General features: G+C 39.0%; 1 protein-coding gene across 1 annotated transcript; it reads left to right on the plus strand.

Annotated features, from left to right (window-relative positions):
* Nucleotides 1–477: 477 nt before the first annotated feature.
* On the plus strand, nt 478–18,754 carry tub (TUB bipartite transcription factor). Its single transcript, XM_034527960.1, has 12 exons — nt 478–573; nt 7,032–7,083; nt 8,416–8,578; nt 9,681–9,818; nt 11,424–11,579; nt 12,730–12,851; nt 14,234–14,425; nt 15,252–15,364; nt 17,282–17,396; nt 17,829–17,927; nt 18,055–18,226; nt 18,440–18,754. Exons 1-12 carry the CDS (start codon nt 536–538, stop codon nt 18,571–18,573), a joined length of 1,494 nt encoding a protein of 497 aa, XP_034383851.1. The 5' UTR covers nt 478–535; the 3' UTR covers nt 18,574–18,754.
* The last annotated feature ends 812 nt before the right edge of the window (nt 18,755–19,566 follow it).

Here is a 19,566-nt window from a genome sequence, read left to right on the forward strand (position 1 = left end):
TTTAAAGCTTTGCACTTGATGCTGCTTTGGGTGACGCTACACAAAAGATAACGAGAGATAGATGGGGCGGAGAGGCACAGAGCGAGATTTGGACAGAGAGGAAGGAAGGGAAGGGAAGGGGAGGGGGATTTAAAGGGCAAGAAACGGAGGGAGATTCAGATAGAGCCTACAGAGCGAGGGAAGAGAGCCAGAGCAGGAGCAGAGGAGGTGGATGGGAGAGGAGAAGAGGAAAGGCATTGACTGGAAGCGTACACATGGTAGAGAAGAGAACGGCTATTTCATGTGCTTTGTGGGCATGACTGAGGAGAGCGGCTGTCAGTCTGGATTGTTAGTCATCTGCTCGTCTACAGATAGAGGATATACGAAGAAACACAGTCAGGCTGGGGAATATTGGGCTGTGTGCAGAGGATGAACGGGCGATGTGGGCTCTCTGGCTGTGATCGCTGTCCTCAGACCTCGTAGCCACTTACACTGGTGCTGTTGCAGGCCGTGAGCCTCGCAGTTAGGCAGCAGCAGTCAGAGTGATTGATGCAGAATGAGCTCCAAGCACTCCTCCGACTGGATTCCCTACAGGTACTGTACCACATGCGTGAGAACACCGGAGAAAGGGCACAGTGTTCATCGTTTGAAGCAGTGTGCATGTTTGTGTATCTTAGCTTGTGTTCAGTCATGTGAGTGTATGACAAGGAGATCAGACTGATAACGGTAACTATGAATTGATAAAAGCACACAATGTGGATGGAAACTGTTTTTTTCCCTCCTTTTTTGGTGGCATAATATTTTTGTTGTTGCTAATATGAACAAGTTTAGTGAACATGGTTTGCTTTGTTTATATTTTCGACAGAGGCTCTTTTAAAAAATAAATAAATAATAATGCAAAAATGGATCCCATAATTTCAGCTGTGTAAGTCAACTCAATTTGGCAGAATATGTTTTTCTTTCCTTACACTGTTATATTGTTCATGTGTAAAACTGCTATTTGATTCAGAATTAGTGATGTTTAACTGGATTCCAAGTAAGTAGTTTAATTGAAAGTTTATATCAGAATCACATCATATTTTCACTTGATTGTCTTTTTAAAAAATCAATGAGGAACTTCCTGCCTTTGCGTGTGAATGGTCTGTACTGTAAAGAATGAGGATTTATGAGCTTTCAGTATCTTGCTGTAAAAACAATATCAGTTTTCATAATTTCAAGTGCAGTACTTACACTGCTGGTGCTTTCCTCTGATTAAATACCTATTGCCATGGTTTCCCTGCTTACTTTGATGCCATTGGCTCACGGTTGCTATAAGTTACAGTGACTGGAAAGGATGCTGGAAAAGACTGTAGAAAAAGAACTGATATTTAGGTATCACATTTAATAACAACAAGGTTAATATAAAAGCATTTTATAAAGTCATTGAACAAACAAAAATGAATTATTTATGACAGAAGAACTAGGAAGAACAAACTATGTATTGGGTCATTCTACATTTTGACCTTCTCGCCCTTTCACTTTTTGTTCAAGGAAAGAAAAACAAAACATAACCCCCCCTCAGTGTCCAAAGTTATCTCTCAGTATGCCATTTGAGTATCAGTGGGGTAGAGAGATTAGTGGTTCCTCAATGAGCAATTCCTCCTCATCCAGTGAAGCTGCCATGAAAAATGCATGGGCCTCTGCAGAGTTGGAGACCGCTGTACTATATAACTCTCTCATATCATTAGATATACACTGTGCATGCATTCACAGAAATTGACAAAATGAATGAAAAATAGCTTAAAAACACACCCTTCCACAAAGAAACAGCAGTTGTTCGTAGCTCTTCTCTGCGGGGAGCCAGATTAGCATTTCTGAAGTAGACTTGTGTGCAGCTTTAGTTCTTTCTGCTTCTCTCTGACATGGGAACCCAGGGAGGCGAGCACAACGTGTCAGCTTGTGACTAAAGAAATTATGAAATTAGTATATTGTCATGATTTCACATTAGTTTTTTAGAACATCTTATCTGAGCAATACATGGGACATTTACCGCCATCGTTATCAGTTTTCTCATAATGTTACATTGTGTCAATATTCGCTTTATTATTCGCTTTACTGATCAGGTCAGTTTGGGTCGTTACAAGTCCTCATCAGATTTAATGTTTTCACACAATCACATTTCAAGCAACAAATTAAATGTACTTGTATATTGGATTCTCTTCCAGTGCTGCCAGGTGCTTCTGCACAATCATCAGCCAGTGACAGTCACATTAAACCTTGTGATGCATATGAAACTATTTTGAACGTGTGAAGAGGAGTCTGGGAGGGACTGATGGCAGTCACATCCTTCCCTCCCCTGAGTCTCAAATTCCCTTTTGGCTGACTGAGTTTATTAAAAATACACTATTTTTGTGTCCAAATCAAAAATCAAGTTTACACAGCCAGCATTGTGATGCTACTATGATAAGGAGGGATCATCATCAGTCCAGAATTTCAAAACATCACCTTTTGAACAGTGCTGCCTGGAAGTGGATGTGTGTGGTACAATTTATTGAAAATATGGTGCTAATGTTACAGTTAACACATCCTTATACCTTAATGGTAATTACTTTACTTAGGTTAACCTGCGTAGGCAAGTTACAATAAGTAAACGTTGACGTTTGGTTTTACACAGGACACTCAGCAGGCCTCATGGGTTAATGTCCTGTGTTTGTCGCTCTGTATACTACGTCACCTGACTTCCTCTTTTCCTCCCGTCATAATTACTTTGGTCACTAGAGGTTGACGCTTAACAATAAAACACAAATATGGGTCTTAATTAGCTGCTTGCACAGACGACTGTTTCTACAGTCTGCTCACAGCACAACAATAATTTAATGAAAAGATTTTAGCAATTCAAAAGTATTATTCTCTTCTTGGATAATGTTGAAACGGTCATTTACAAATACATCTTAATTTAAAAATGAGCATAAGAATGTCAGATGATTTATAACATTTCTGATAAACGGCAACCAAATGGTTGACTGCTTAAAATATATATTTAAAATTCGTAGTTTTAATGGAAAAAGAAAGCTTTGCACACTTACATATTTAATGATAAATAAAAGCTTGTGTTTACTAGATGTTCCCTTGACCTGGTGATGGTCTAGAAACAAAGCAACATGTTGGCTTTATCAATAATATTGTACAGCGCCTTCCTTCGTAATACTTGATATTGTTGACCTTCTTGGACCTTAGAGTTGCTCCTTGAATAGATTATAAAGCTGCCTGTGAAGCTCACTATCGGAGTGACCACTTCACGATAATAAGCTGTTTGACCTCCACTGGAACAGTTCTGGTTGAATCATTATCTTCCTGTCTGATACCTATTCACGCACTTGATTAGTCTGATTGCAGCCAGGGAGTGCTTTGTTTGTCTGTATGTCTGACAGAGAGTAGGAGGTAAATACATGTTCATTGCACCTCTGTTGCCTCTGGAGGTGGCAGTGCAGGTAGACAGAATATTCATCTCTCACATGCTGCAGCGGTAGGACTCGCCTGTCAACTATCACTGTGCAAAAACAGACATACCCATATGGCCTTTTATCATTTGAATGTCACATTACTTGTACACCTTCAGGCAGGATGCATGCAAGCTTTTTAATTGTTGAGAGTAAAAAATGACTTTTAAACGTACACATTTCTCAAAAGGTAATGGAAAATAAAATGAGAAACCTGTGCATTTATTAAGAACATGCATCATGTTGTCTGTCATTAGCTGCATACTCATTGCTAGTGTGAGAAAACACATTCTGCATTTGCATGTAAAAACATAATGCCATTAAGACAACATTTCAGTCATAGTTGGTACTGAATAAACATAATTGTCTTGTCCTACTTCATCTTTCATCCTTTCCTCTTCTGTTGTGGCTCATTCTCTCTAACTCTTGTGAGAAACCCTCTCACTGGCCTCTAATTAGGTACGTTGAGGGTTTTCAGGGTTCTCTGAGATGCCCGTCCACACAAGGAAGAACTGGAAACAGAGCAATAAGAATGAATGAGAATGATTAATGTACTGCACTTAATGCAGATTATTGGAGAGCAGAGCAGAACAGCAGCACAGTGGTAGCCACAGTAAAACCCTGGTAGGGGTTCACCAACCGCTAATGTTTATGTAGGTGAAGTTGTACAATAGCAACAATACAAGAAAAAGTCTAATGTGGAAATGAAGTGCTGCAGCCGGCATGGTGGCAACGTTTCCAAGAAAAACGGGCATCTGTCAAATTATAACTTTTGTTTGTGTGGGACATGTTGTCACTAATACATTCATATTTGGATTTGATGTCTTTTTGCTTTGCCCGATGTAGTTTTTGAATTTGGTGAATTTCACTTATTCTTGCATGCATTAACAGATGAATGAACACATTTCCAACGGGTCATTTAAAGCTGTTTAATTAGAGCACACTGGAATAGGAAGGTAACCGTGGTATAATTTAAATGACCTACTAAAAGATCTGAATTACTTTTTATTTATTTTTTATTTAATTGTGTTACAAAATTATAACTTGGTCAATAAAAGTAGAAAAATAAGGATTTGATTATACTTAAATAAATGCATACTTTTAAAATAAATTAAAAATGGTTCTCAAATGTAAGACTTGCTCCCAACTGTTTCATTTCAATGTAAATTGGGATTTTATGACTTTTAAATTGGCCTTGATTCTATCGCAGTTACTAATAGATTATCATATAAGGAAGGCAGCACTGGGCATTTTTCTCTTAAAGGGGACATATGCTCACTTTCAGGTTCATGCTTGTATTTTGGGAGACAAGAACATTTTAACACACTTTAATGTTTGAAAAACACATTGTCATTTTAGTGCCTGTGTCTTTAAGCCCCCCTCCTGTAAAAGCTGCTCTGATGGTAGTTTATACTGGGATGGGGTGGGGGCTATATTCCAATGAGCCTGCATACCACATAGAAAGGTGAGCCAAATCCCAATTGTTGAATCATACATTTTTTGATTGAGGCAGCCCACAAAATAACCTGCATTCTTCATGATATGTCCCCTTTCACAGCCAATTAAAGCATTATGTAAAGAGAGAAACATTACTTCCTTTCCAGTTACACTGACCTTTAGGCATTTGCTTTGGCCAGAGGCATCATGTCCGGGTGCACTGCACCACCAAAGCAAATAATGTTCAAGGGGTTCCTGTAAAGAAGGATTATACCCAGTTGTTTTAGAACAATCTGCTCAAGGAGGCAGAGAATCATGTTCAGAGGTTGAGATCAGGAGTGTGCTTCATATTGTGTAGTCTTTTGTGTGTTGTGCTGCTAGGACGTGATGGTTCTCTTCCAAAGAATCATCTGTGATTTTGCTTTTGTCTTTGCATCAGATATTATATGTGCTGCAGAGGACACACGCATGCTTTTGAGATATATAAAAAATGTAAATGAACAGTAGCATTTATCACATTTCTCTGCAGCACCAACTGGATAACCTGCTGAAATGCACGTATACTGGTAGGACTGAGGTGTTGATTACTATAGCTAACAATGCTATGGAACGTGAAGTGTGCAAGTGAAGGACAGCTGCTGTTAACTTAGCCCCACATTTAAATGTGCCTTTTACAATCTGTACAGCATACGACTCCCCAACATTAGATTTCCCCCCCCTCCTCCCCCCAGCCTTTCTTGTTCCAGACACTGCTGTCCATATGTTCACTGGTTCAGTTACAGAGCCACAGATTTAAGGGAAAACATTGACAATGTTGTTTTCTGCCTTTACGACTTAATCTCTGTTGAGGGGATCTGCACATGTTCCTCCAGTGACAGTCACTCTGGGCTTTTTTTTACACCTTCTTGTCGCACCTCAGCTGCAACACTTTTTATAGCTGTGCAAGTACAAATTAAAACAGACCTTGTAATTGACTATTTTAACATTCTATAATATGTCTACTACTGCGAGGAAAATTATCCAAAAATGAAACTATGGATTTTCAAGGAAATAAAGGGAGGATACTGTTTAGTAAAGGGGAGAGCTCAGCAAAGGAAACCAAGGATCTCTCAAAGCGCTCCTCTGCTCTCACTAATGATCTGGGTCAGCTTCATAATATGTTTTTTTTTCTGGGCACTTTGACATCACTTTAAGTACCAACGTTCAAGTGATGCCTCTGATTCTGTTGCACTCACTGAAAAGAGGCTAAGTGACAGCTTCGCAGGAGCCCTCCTGACTCTTATTATTGAGGGGGTGTTTATAAAGGGCAGTATTTATCAACGCACACATGCTCTCATTAAACTGCTCCAGTGCCTATTTGATGAGCTAACCAGAAGATACAAACTAATTTTTCCAAGATGCCATTACACTGTTAGCTCTGAAGCCTTGTCCTCTTTACACTTATTCTGCAACTGACTGGTGCCTTTTTATTGTTGGACCTAATGTAGACTCATCCTCCAATGTGTCTTGTCCATACTATCCTATATATGTTGTCTATTTGTCTATTGTGTTATATTTTGATCATAATTTGAACATGTGGACATAAAGTAAATTAGGGAAACAGAGGGATCAATTATGGCTGGCTTTTGTATTTTTATTAAGTGCATACAGTGCAAGATAAGGCTTTCTTGTTAATAATATACATGAAAATAGATACAAAGTATTTTTTTCTGTATTCCTACATTGTTGTAGTAAACTGTTGAACATAAGAAAGCACAAAGCTATAAAAGCATCTTTTGTACAATTAATCTGCTCATACTCGTTTAGTTTTTCAGGAAACAATGAGCCAAAGCATGTTGAGAGTGCAGTAGTAATCGCAGCCATGAGGGTAGTTTAGGTGTCAGTGTGAGAACAAATGTCTTGCAGCATGAACAAATGCACTTTTTCCTGACATCTGCAACACGCTTCATTACACAGTATATTAAAGGCAATGAAGCTAATATATAGTCAGATACTGCAAGTGGCCAACCTTCTGCTGCAATTTCAGTTGCAATTGAATTAACTAAAGCAGTTTGGAAAATGTCTATTATATAATGAACATTAACAGCTGAGGAGCACTTTTCAGAATTGTAACACCTCTCTTCCTTTTCTTTGCAGCACTTTAGATGATGAGGGCACCAACCTCCGACAACAGAAACTGGACAGACAGGTAAGTGTTTGTTGTTCTTCCGAGCAGCGTTCTTATGAGAGAGTGGGTATAAATCCAGTAAATATCATGTACAAAACCAAAGCAAAGCAGTATTAACCCAACCCCTATCTATTGACCAGGTATGCAAACCATAAACACATTGTTTGCTTACACTAGGTTTTTAATTATTAAACACACATTTGCAAATAACTACACACTGTTACCTACATTAGACACATCATTCAAAAATTAAACGCCTGAGTGTGTTTTGTTTGCTAAACATTGCCATTGAAATACTACACACTCAATTATCAGTCACCTGCACCCAGAATGCACCTGTGAAACCATGTCTAACCAATAAGATCCCTTGTGCACAACAATCAAGGCCAATTTTGGAGAGAGAGTTAGAGGACTGTAATTGAAATATACTGTACTTTGTTCACAGTGTACAGTGTTGTGACTGTATGAGTATCACAAAAAACACATTTGTTGGTTTTCCTGTAGCATTTGTGTTCATAGTCTATATTTACAGCATACTACAAGTGAAAATGCTTTTGTTTTTTATTTTTATTTTGTGTGTAGAGTTTTGACAAAGTGGGCTCTAATTACATAAATTGTGTTTTTAGCTTTTGCAAAAATCGTTGTTGTTTGTTATCAGGGTTTATTGAGGCACGACCCTACTTCTTAGTTTTACTCTTCACTTAATGGGTTTCTGTTATTTCTGAAGACTCACACAAGGTTTTAAGTGCAGTGGGACATCTTTCTCATTCTATATCAGTAACCTCTCAGTCAGAGGGAGAGACGCTTGCCAGTAGCTGTGCATTACAGACATGTGCCATCCCACACGTCAAAGCCTTCACCATCACATCTGTGCATTGTGTAAATGTGCCTTTCACTGTCTGGAGCTTTACAGGAGATACTGTTGCGCTCTAATGCTCTGCAGCCTGAATTCTCACTAATAGAAACCTTAAATATTTGATGAGCTCTGGTTTGAAGACTTGCATATAGCTGACAGTTAGTCCACATTAATAGCTATATCCAGCCTCAGGTCAAAGTGTTTCGGGCATCGCATCCTTAAACAACTTCAGATTGTTTTCCTGGTTTAACAGATTTATCTGAGAAGGTGTTGTTGCAACATGCTTTAAAAACAATTTATTGTAGTAATTGGTGTTTTCTTCAGTGACCTCGATGCCACTGTAATTTCATATCAACTTAATGTATTCCTTATAATAGAATGATGTGTAATAGGCGGATGTAGCTTCTCTCATTTGCTGAAACTGTCTTGATAATTTTCATTTTCTATCCGGACACATTTGTGCGTGTCCACACGCGTATGTGAAACCTTCACAACAGCGAGCACTCCTTGAACAGAAGCAGAAGAAGAAGAGGCAGGAGCCTCTGATGGTCCAGTCTAATGTAGACGGGAGATCTCGCACCCGTCGGACCAAACAGAGCGAGGAACAGGCTCCGCTGGTGGAATCCTACCTCAGCAGCAACAGCAGCACCATCTACCACGGTGAGTGGAGACGGGCCCTCCTCTAGGACTCTGTTGATGCAGGAAGCTCCACCCGAGGGTTCAAGCAACACTCTGGATTGAGCATGAAGATCTCAGACTGCTCGCTTGATCAATCTGGTTTGATTTTCAGGACTTATTTATTCTTCGGCTGAATGATACTTTCTTCTTATGTAGTTTTCTTTTCTTTTCCCAATCAGAACTGTATACTACAAGTAGCACAACTGCTAAACATCGAACTACAAAAATAGTTGAATAATTAAAAAGAACAGTTGATGATATTACTGTTTAGAGTTAGAGGCCATGTAGACCCACTGCAACATACCAATGTACCATCAATTGCATGCACTCACACTCAAGAGTGCAGACATGGTGTGAAGACTGGGTTTGATGAGGTCTTCTTATCTACACAGAGAACAGAGCAGCCAACTAATCCTTAACTCTGAGGTCCATTTTATAGGCTCATGGCCATGAACTGTCACATTTCCTGCTGAGAGAGAAGAGACAAAGTATTAACAAAATGTTACTCTGCACTATGCTGATATTCTTATGGAAAGAAGTGGGAACAAAGCCTAATCCTTTCCCCCAAACCAAGGGAAATAAATCGACTTGCTTGCATTCACTGTTTAGCTCTATTGCTCTATTCACAAGCAGGGAGTGGATGTCTTTTACTTCCAATGAATATGCATGAATGTTTACACGGCATTGAACAGCAAAAACTTGATTACAATCTTTCTCACTATGAACAATACATAAAACAATACATCTGTAATGTATTACGACATCTGTAAATACATACTGTAATATTTGATTTATTTTATAGAGAAGGGTGATTTTAATCAGCAGTTCCCATTTCAGTTCATATTTGTAAACTAAAGTTAAATCTAAAGGTACAATTAGAAACCAGTGCAACCATTGCCTTTTTTTTGGCTTTACATTTATGTACTTGCATTTTAATATTGTTAATGCATGCCTGAGACTCTGCTTGACATAATATTTTGTACTCCTTTTCTGTGTAAAGTGAACCTTTTTGTTTCTCTCCCTCTATGTCCATCTGCTCTGATAATCCTGCATCTGCTGCTGCTCATCTCATCCCTGTGTGTAGTGCAAGAAGCTGAACAGGAGGAGGTGAAGGTGATGGCGGACGCACAGCCGCCTCGCTCATCCAAAAAGGGCAGAGCATCGGCCAGCTCTACTCCACAGACAGGCAGCGACAAGAAGGAGAGGAAGGGGAAGCACAAAGGTCAGCCTCCCAGCTTATCAGGGGGGTCATAGTCGAAGAGAAGACCAGATAGAAAAAAGATGATTAGACTGCTGAATAAGAACCTTTCTTATTCAGCAGTCTAATCATCTTTTTTCTGTGTTGGGAAAAGGCAAAAGACAAAATGTTTCTATGTATGCTAGCCAAATTAGGAAATATTTTTTAAGCATAATGGTCTTTGGTTTTTACGTATTCTCATGTTTAAATTTAAAACGGCAGATACAAATCATTGGAGGCAGACCACAGAATGAGAGAGAAGAGTCGACATCCTTACCATCAATCAGCTGGTCTATTCAGGCCCTCTTTGCAATCCTCACATCACGGTTTGCCTGCTGACATTTTAAGTCGCACCTGGAAACAAACCCTGCCAGTTAAGCGGCCACAGAGCCTAACTGTGTGTGTGATGTATGAGTCTGAGTGCTATCAGCCACAGACATTTATCTTCTGATGGAAATGGAGTCCAACTACAGCCACTGTGCATACATTGTTACCTTTTGCTTCTATGCTTTTCATCATTCACAGTATATTTCCCACTGTAATAGTTCATAAGTACTCCAGAATAATAAGGAACTTATTTATAACGGCAATATTACTAATCTTTTAATACGTCTTTTGCTCACGCATCTCTGACATTACATTTGTTTGTCATCTCATCGAACACAATACTCTAGATGCTCATCTTTGGGATGACTGTGTACCAGAAAAAAAAAAAAAGAATAAGCTTCCTCAGGGGTTAAATATGAATCAGGCCAGTCGCACCAAACTCGCCACTGATGGACCTGTCTCATTCACTCTCCGTCTCACTCAGCGTTTTTCTTAAGCAAGATAACTCAGTTGCCAGAGATCTCCCAAGCTACTACGTAATCAGCTGCTTCCATGCAACAGAATAAATGAGTACATGTTGATGAATTCACTCAGATAGAGTATAGTCAAGCTGCTCCATGAATATGATATCTACATTTGAAATGTAATAACCAACACAAAACTGGTTATAGAAGTGGGATCGAAAACAAAACCAAGATCTAAAGAAAACTATATCAAATGCACACTTGCCTCCTACAATCACACATGTTCTTAACCAGTCTTCCAGAATAAAATACACAAGTGTTTTTACACTTACATATTTTGAGAACACACAGCACCTTTTGAGTATACACAGCAACACTGCATGAACGAATGAACTGTGCTTCACCCTTCCATCATCTTTAATCTGCATTTCTACAGTGTAAAAAAAGGGAAAGCAGAGAAGTCAGTTTAAAACTGTAGTGCACTGAATGCCTGGAGCAGAACGGACATAATGTGCTTACCTCCTGAACATTAGAAGCTCATTTAAAAGGGACAAGTGAAACTTGAAATTAATTAAAACATTTTAACTGAGCACAGAACACCCACACATTAAGTCACCCAGGCAGAGAGGTGGACATGTTGTTTATGCAAGTGTTAACAACATGATGGTTACAACTGCCTGTTTTTTACTTAGCTGGGATTCATTTGGTCATTCACTGTCTGGTAACAGGAGATAATGATTGTCGAACAGTCGCGTAGATGTATTCTGATGCAGTTTGCTCTTGTGGGATTGTGGCTCAGCAGCGATGGATGGTCTGGCCTCCCAGCAGGATGATGGTCAGATCCAGATCCTGACGGTGGGTCACCCCAGCACAGAGGAGGGCGAGGCGGAGCCGGTGATGAGCTGCACTCAGTCGCAGAGCAAACAGGATCTGCGCGTCACCATGCTCAAGAAAGGTACTGCCAGGGTGCTCCGTCACTGCATCTGTAAGAGCACCACCACGAGTCCACTTTTTCACCCACGGCATTCTGGTCCGCTGCATGCGGTGTGTTTGGCAGGAAGGTGAAACACACTGAATCGTGTTAGAACTGCAAATAGAAATGCCATTTTACGTAGTGTGTGAATGATATAACTTATGATGCTGTGTTTAAGTATTACTGTAAACACTGATTACAAATACACTCATTTATCATTCATGATAGACTCAATAGTCTGAGCTGTACAATTTAGATTTCTAATGAAGACTTTATTAATCCCACAGTGGGGAAATTATTAGATTTTGGACACACACATCATATTGCTGTGCCGTCACTGATTGGTACGGTGTTATGTAACTTTGATTTACATTTCTACCAAACGCAAAGGATTGTATTGTGAGAAGTTTAGCAAAAAGCAGTGCCCATGCTATGGACTGTGCATTGTTTTAGACACAGCTGCAGTTCGTTTAGTTTTTTAGGTTTTGAGCTGAAGAATGCTAAACATTTTGGTCACGTCAAAAGTGTTGTCGTTCCATTCTTTTATGACTATTTATTTTCTGGTCATTTATTGGCACAACCCATATTCCGTATTATGCTGAGCTGCAATATGCAACTTTACAGCAGATAAGCAGAGTTTGTTCCTTCTCATATTTTCTAAGAGGTTCCAATACAGCCTCAAGTGGACAAGCTTGTAAAACATAAATAACATTATATCTCTAGAACATGGATAACTTACAGACACTAAGTGTTTAACTGATGTTTTTGTATGCCTTCCACCTTTTTAGTATTTCACTAAACCATGATACACCATGCATGAAACAGTCAGATCCTGAATGGCAATAGACTTCATGCAATGCACTTGCCATGCTGTAGATGGTAACAATGTAACAGTGACCATAAACAAAAAATGACAACAAAACAGGTTAGGTTTGACACCTAGTTTAATTACTTAATTATTTTATTCAAACCTCAAACTGTCTTGTTATTTTACTAAAGTTATACTGGATGAAGCAGATTTGTTCCTCTTGGAGGAATTATTGCATCATTTCATGTTACTAATTAACTGCAGGGGAAAGAAACTAAACATTAACACTTCTTTCTTTCTTATCTTATTTTCTTTTCTGTGAAGGTATATCCAGCAGTATGAATTTTGATGAAGAAGAGGATGATGAAGATGAAATTAGCTCTAGTTCCTCACAGCTCAACAGCAACACGAGACCAGGCTCTGCCACTAGCAAGAAGTCATGCAAGGTAAAATGGAGTTTACAGCACACACAGCATGAGAGGCGTGTTTCTATTCTGCCCATGAGACCGGTGCCTGAATGACATGCAGGAAAAAAAGATAACATTTTGGTGCTGGACTCTATTTAATTATCATGGCTAACAGTACAGTTATTGATCACTATGGCTTAATGTGACTCGAATAAAGTGCTGTTGCCCTTTTGGCTTTTTGTTATCGTCGACAAACAACATTTTAATTATTTGGGGCTTTGGCGGTTTCTGGCTTTCCATTTATTTACCCACCACAAAGTAATTTTGCTGTGTATGTTACAGTGCAGATACAACTGTGAGCAAGTGTTGGAACAATAATCTCTCATCTCTGGATCTGCTTGATCTAATGTTTGAGGTTACACAAATGTTGGTTTGATTTTCTCCACTTTAATTGCGATAAAGGACGATTAAGGTCAGATTACAATGTAACCCTCTTTAAAATAATAGTTTGGGTATTTTGAAGTTGGGTTGTTTAAGGTACTGACCATAGTCAGTGTACTTTCTACATCTCCAGTTTGGAGTAGCAGACAGGAGCACAACATCAAAGTTATGTACTGCTGTGGACACGGACATCAGTGAAATGCACTTTAGCCACCTGAAAGAAATAATTACCACTTCAAGTGTATACTTTACTTGGAATATTTACCTCAGTTCACCTTGCCGTGAGACTGAAGCCGTTACCTGTGCTATTGCCAGAGCTACCAGACTCCACTAAAGCAGAAGGAGTAATGGAACAGAGCATTGGGGGCTTTGATGAGGGCGTGGTAGTTCAACGTGGCAAACGTCTTTCTCGCGGCAAAGTAAACCCAGTGAAAGTATTCTAAATAAAACGTATACTTAAACTGATATTGACTTTTTTTTAGGTTGGCCTTTTGTTTTATGTGGCAACAAATATGTTTTGCTGATGTCGCCGTCCACATTAGTACATTGCTTTGCTGCTGTGCCAGTACATGTGTCTGCTTCTTCAAACTGGGGGCCGTGTGCAACGACCACGGTCCACTGTAAGGAATCCACTGATTATGGATAAGAACCTCATACAACCCCACTTCAAAAGACCCCAACTGTCCCTTTTATACACATCCTCTTTGCAGCCTCTACTCTTAGTTTAGAGTAAATCGCAGCTGGAATTGTACTCGTGATAACCATCATTTTCTCTTTGCTCCTCATTCCACTCTAATCTCTCCCTTCAGTCAACTCAGTCCTCTGTCTCCACCAGGTCCTTATTTTAGACACAGTGTGCTTATTTTCAGTCCCAGTGGATGATTTGATCTTCAGACTCATTACTCTGTTCTAATGAAAGTCAACTCACATCTCACCATCTCACAAGGGGATTGCCCTGTGTGGGCTGTTTTCACCTACAGGAGGTGGCCTCAGCACCCACTCCACCAGTCAATGAACCTGCCATCGACGTAGATGACCTTGAAGAGTTTTCCCTGCGTCCTGCACCCCAGGGGGTGAGAGTGAAGTGCAGAATCACCAGAGATAAGAAGGGCATGGACAGAGGCATGTATCCCACCTACTACCTCCACCTGGAGAGAGAGGATGGCAAGAAGGTGAGAAGAGTCAGGCATCAGAAACTGTAAACATCAACAGAGTTTACCTATTAAAAGTTAGGAAAACTCTCAAAATTCCAATAATTTGTCACAATAAGTAGCACTTTCTACAAGATTAACAGAGATTTCATGTAGTTTAGCTGTCAATATTCCAAATAAATTGTGTCACTTTGTATGAAGCTCACATCTATAATGTATTATAGACATACTTGCATTGTTATCTGCTTATTTCACTGTATATTTATAGTTATAAGAACTAAATGAAACTAAACAGGAATAATTATAAATAATCGTATCACTTATTATTCAAGTATCATAATACTTTACAATTGCTTGACCCTTATATATTTGCGTATATTAATTTATTTTTACTGAAAGCAAATACTTTACTCTTATTGTGACTTATTACTAGCTTGTTATGTATTAAATCTGCCTTTATACCTCAGGAATTTCATTATTTCACTTAAACCACTTATAAAATAATTATAATGTATTGCAACTATGGGAATTATGATGTACTGTGATCCTTGCAAAAATAAATGTCAGTAACTGATCAGTAATTATTAAGTATTATGATTATAAGTAATTCTAAAATGCTTTGTAATATTTTATGAATATTGTTATAAAGCATTATGAACATTAATGCGTTTTACATTGCTATAAGCAGATTATTACATATTATTATATATTTAGCATCACAAGTATATTTACAATGTATTATAGACATGGGTGTCATAGAAAGTGTGACCAAGATTGTTTTGTAGTTTCAAGCTGTGCGTCCAAATAAATATATTTACTTATTTGGTTTCTGGCTTGCTTGTCACAGGTGTTCCTGTTAGCTGGCAGGAAAAGAAAAAAGAGTAAAACATCCAATTATCTTATCTCCATCGATCCAACGGATCTGTCTCGAGGCGGAGAGAGCTTCATCGGTAAACTGAGGTACGTCCTCAGCGGCTTTGTTACATGAAACGTTTTGGCTGCACAAAGTGTTGTATATGATTCCTTAATTAATTCATGTCACTGCTTTTTGAATTGTCAAATTTCATAGTATTTTTTTAAACATCAATATGTTTAATCTAACAAAAAACATTCCAAATATGAATTATTGAAATACAATTATTCTATACCGATTCCTCAATTCCTCCATTTTTTTTTTAAATGTTGGTAACATTTAACAGTAGTGTTCACAAAACTAAAAGATGAGCAATGATCACGTCATCTGCTAATTTATAAATAGTTAACAAGTAGTTATTGAATTGCATCTTTATATTAATAATCACATCCAAAATTAATGTTCTGTACTGTTTTAGCCTCTTTAATGAAGATAATTTAGAAAAAAAGTATTTGTGATATCGTTGTATAAACCCTCATTAAAAAAAAGCCTTGTTATTTTCTGCCTTCCTCCTAAATGTACATGAGCTGTATATTCTTTTCAAGTTTAAGGCCAAAGTAAGAGGTAGGAAGTAGAGACATAATCTTTAGAGATGGCTTCGAGGCTGCTTTAGTGGCTCCATGGAAACTCCTGCGGGTTTAATCAAATATGGCACTCTGCAGCCTTTAATCTTCAGAGCTGACCTGCCCATTGGTCGATGCACCGCTCAAACCCAATCACTGCTTGAATGATGGCGATCTAAATTAAAATATATGGTGACCTTTCGTCTAGTGCTCCTCAAGACTCCTTGAGGGGGCGGGCCTAAATGAGGAATGGACCAAGACAAATGCAGTCAGCTATTTGATGCTTTAGCTGACCCACCTGATCTACGATAGACACATCCAACACCACAGTCAACTTCTGTGCTGTGTTGTGGGTTTTTAAGACTGTATTTGAATGTCAGTCATTAGTAGATGGTTATGAACAAGCTATTTTAAGCTTCATCCAGGGTAGGGTGTCACTTAAACGCAAGGCCCTGGCCACTGGTCACTAACCTCCCTGTAGTTTGGTGACCCACTGCCAGAATCTGATCTGACTGATCTGATCTGATCTGAATCCTGCTGGGAAGCTAGGCCATTGATTCCTGCTGGGCCCCAGTTCCACAAAAACAATTTCCATTAGAGCACAACAACTCTTTTACTGTTGCACAATCAAGGTGACTTGAGGTGGGGTATTTCAAATGGCTGCTGTTGTTATTATACAAGCTCACATTATAAATTGGCACTAAAAGGAAAAGTTGATATATATAGCCCACATCGCCCTTATATATATATATATATACATATATATATATATATATACATACATATACACACATATACACATATATACATATATATATATGCAGCCATATATATATATATATATATATATATATATATATATATATATATATATATATATATATATATATATATATATATATATATATATATATATATATATATATATATATATATATGGCTGCACGGTGGTGTAGTGGCTAGCACTGTCGCCTCACAGCAAGAGGGCCGCGGGTTCGATTCCCGGTCGGAGCGGTCCTTCTATGTGGAGTTTGCATGTTCTCCCCGTGGCAGCGTGGGTTCTCTCCGGGCTCTCCGGCTTCCTCCCACAGTCCAAAGACATGCTGCAGGTTAATTGATCTCTAAATTGCCCATAGGTGTGAATGTGAGAGTGAATGGTTGTATGTCCCTACATGTGCCCTCGATGGAAAATGGATGGATGGATGGATGGATGGATGGATGGATGGATGGATGGATGGATGGATGGATGGATATATATATCGCCCACATCGTCCGTGGGCTAGCAGAGCCGGAGGTCGTCCTTCAGATTGAAGGACGACCTCTGCTCTCCACTGAGCCACATCCCCAAGATGTGCAGCTACACCTCCAGACCTCCTCAGTCTGTTTATGTTTTCTTTACAGGTCTAACCTCATGGGAACTAAGTTCACTGTATACGACAGCGGCCTGAACCCCATGAAGAGCACAACCAGCCTTGAAGCTAGCAACTTGCGTCAAGAGCTAGCAGCCATTTGCTATGTGAGTTGGTCAAAATGCTGCTTAACACACAAGCTGTACTTAGTTTCTCATACATTTCAAGAGATATGTTGAGCCTGTGTGTTATCTAAGCTTCTCCGTTCTTTGTTGACATAGTTGGCTGCTTTTAGTGTGTTTTACTCTTTATTTAACTATCTAATTAATATGTCAGGTTGCCTTTTGAAATGCACAGCTGCATTCAGAGTCTAACTCGGATAAAACGATTAAAGCATTCATTCATACAACAAGCTGAGGAGTCAAGGCTTTGCCATAATCGGGTTGGGATCAAGTTATCATCTATGCCTGTATAAATGGCCTTAACCAACAGACAGAGATAACCATATTGTGTACAATAACCTACCATTTGCTTAATGATGATGTAGCTACCAGTGGATGAACATGCTTACAGGAATGTTTATCATCTTTTCAATCTAGGAAACCAATGTTTTAGGATTCAAAGGGCCGCGTAAAATGAGTGTCATCATTCCTGGAATGAACATGGACCATGAGAGAGTGTCTATTCGCCCACGAAATGTATGTTTTCCCCCTCATTTCTAATTTAATAGCTTTATCTGTGCTGACCAAATCAACCTCTTCTAATACTTATACCATTGCTCTGAGGTCTTTGTTAGAAGCTATGTTGTGTTATGCTTCACTACAGGACCATGAGTCACTGCTGGCCAGGTGGCAGAACAAGAACACAGAGAGCGTGATTGAACTTCACAACAAGACGCCTGTGTGGAACGATGACACACAATCCTATGTGCTCAACTTCCACGGCAGAGTCACTCAGGCCTCCGTCAAGAATTTCCAAATCATTCATGACAATGACCGTAAGTTCTATTCCTCTAAACTGTTCAAGGTTTTATATTAACTACAGTGAACTGAGTACATTTGACAAGTTATAGTCATATTGTCATGATTTAGAAGAGCACTTTTAAAAAAAAACTTTTCTTAATCAAAGGGTGGAACAATTACAAAAAGTGTAGCTAGTGAGAGAAAGTAATGGAGAAATAAATGTGTTTCCTGGTCCTTCTTCTCTTCAGCCGACTACATTGTGATGCAGTTTGGCCGTGTGGCAGAGGATGTCTTCACCATGGACTATAACTACCCAATGTGTGCCCTGCAAGCTTTTGCCATTGCGCTTTCCAGCTTTGACAGCAAGTTAGCCTGTGAATAGATCCCAGCCTGATGTTCAGTGGAGAACTGGTCCATCTGTCCTCTTAACAAGGGCTGTTCATGTACCCTTGGGGCTGGTTTGACTCCTTCAAATCACGCGGGATCTTGGAAGTCCTGCATATCCCGAAAGGCTTTACGGGACGTGTGTGTCTATGTGTGTCTGTGTGTGAGAGTGTGTGTCTGTGTGTCTGCTACATTGTCTGTGTGTCTGTGTGTGTGTGTGGGGGGGGGGCTTGGGATGGAATTGGTCAGCAGAGGAAAACAAGCACAAAGAGAAATCCACTTTCAAAATTCAGTTAATTTGTTTTGATAACTATGGTAATTTTGTACTGTAATGGCATTATACAAACAAACACTGTTCCTTTATGTAGTAGTTAGAGAAATTTGACGTTTCTTTATCTGTAAATTATAACTAACAATTACACATCTGTACGTTTTAAAAGTTGGCTGGCCTTTATGTAATCTGCTACACAAAAATGTCACACTCTTCCTCAAGCATGAATACTGCTTATATAGTCACTGAATTTAAAATAACAACGCACGTCACTATCTATTTATTTAGTTATTTATGTATTTATTACATGTTGAATTTTTTTTCTGTTATCACTCGCAACAATTTCAGCAGTATTGGCTCCATGGAGCCGCAAGCACATGAGAAGGAATATCTCTTGTTTCCACACAAAAAGATTGGACGTGAACAGAGCAAAGGTGTGCTGTGTAGCGGATACAATATTGTGTCACAGTGTCATTTATGTGAATGTATAGGGCGATGGTGCACTTTACGTTGAAGATATAGCTGTACATACTTTATTGTGCCTTTTGAAGACTAATTCCATTGTTCGGCTTCGGCCACACAATGAGCTGAGCTTGAATTGGTCTTTGCTATTATTGCTGCCTAAAATGCATTTGAAGTAATTCTCTGTAGCTATATTGAATTCAGTTGTCGAATGCAGTGTTCGTTTAGACTGAACCACAAGAAAATCTAAATCTAAAG

This window comes from Cyclopterus lumpus, chromosome 3, assembly GCF_009769545.1.
Source record: "Cyclopterus lumpus isolate fCycLum1 chromosome 3, fCycLum1.pri, whole genome shotgun sequence".
Lineage (NCBI taxonomy): Eukaryota > Metazoa > Chordata > Actinopteri > Perciformes > Cyclopteridae > Cyclopterus > Cyclopterus lumpus.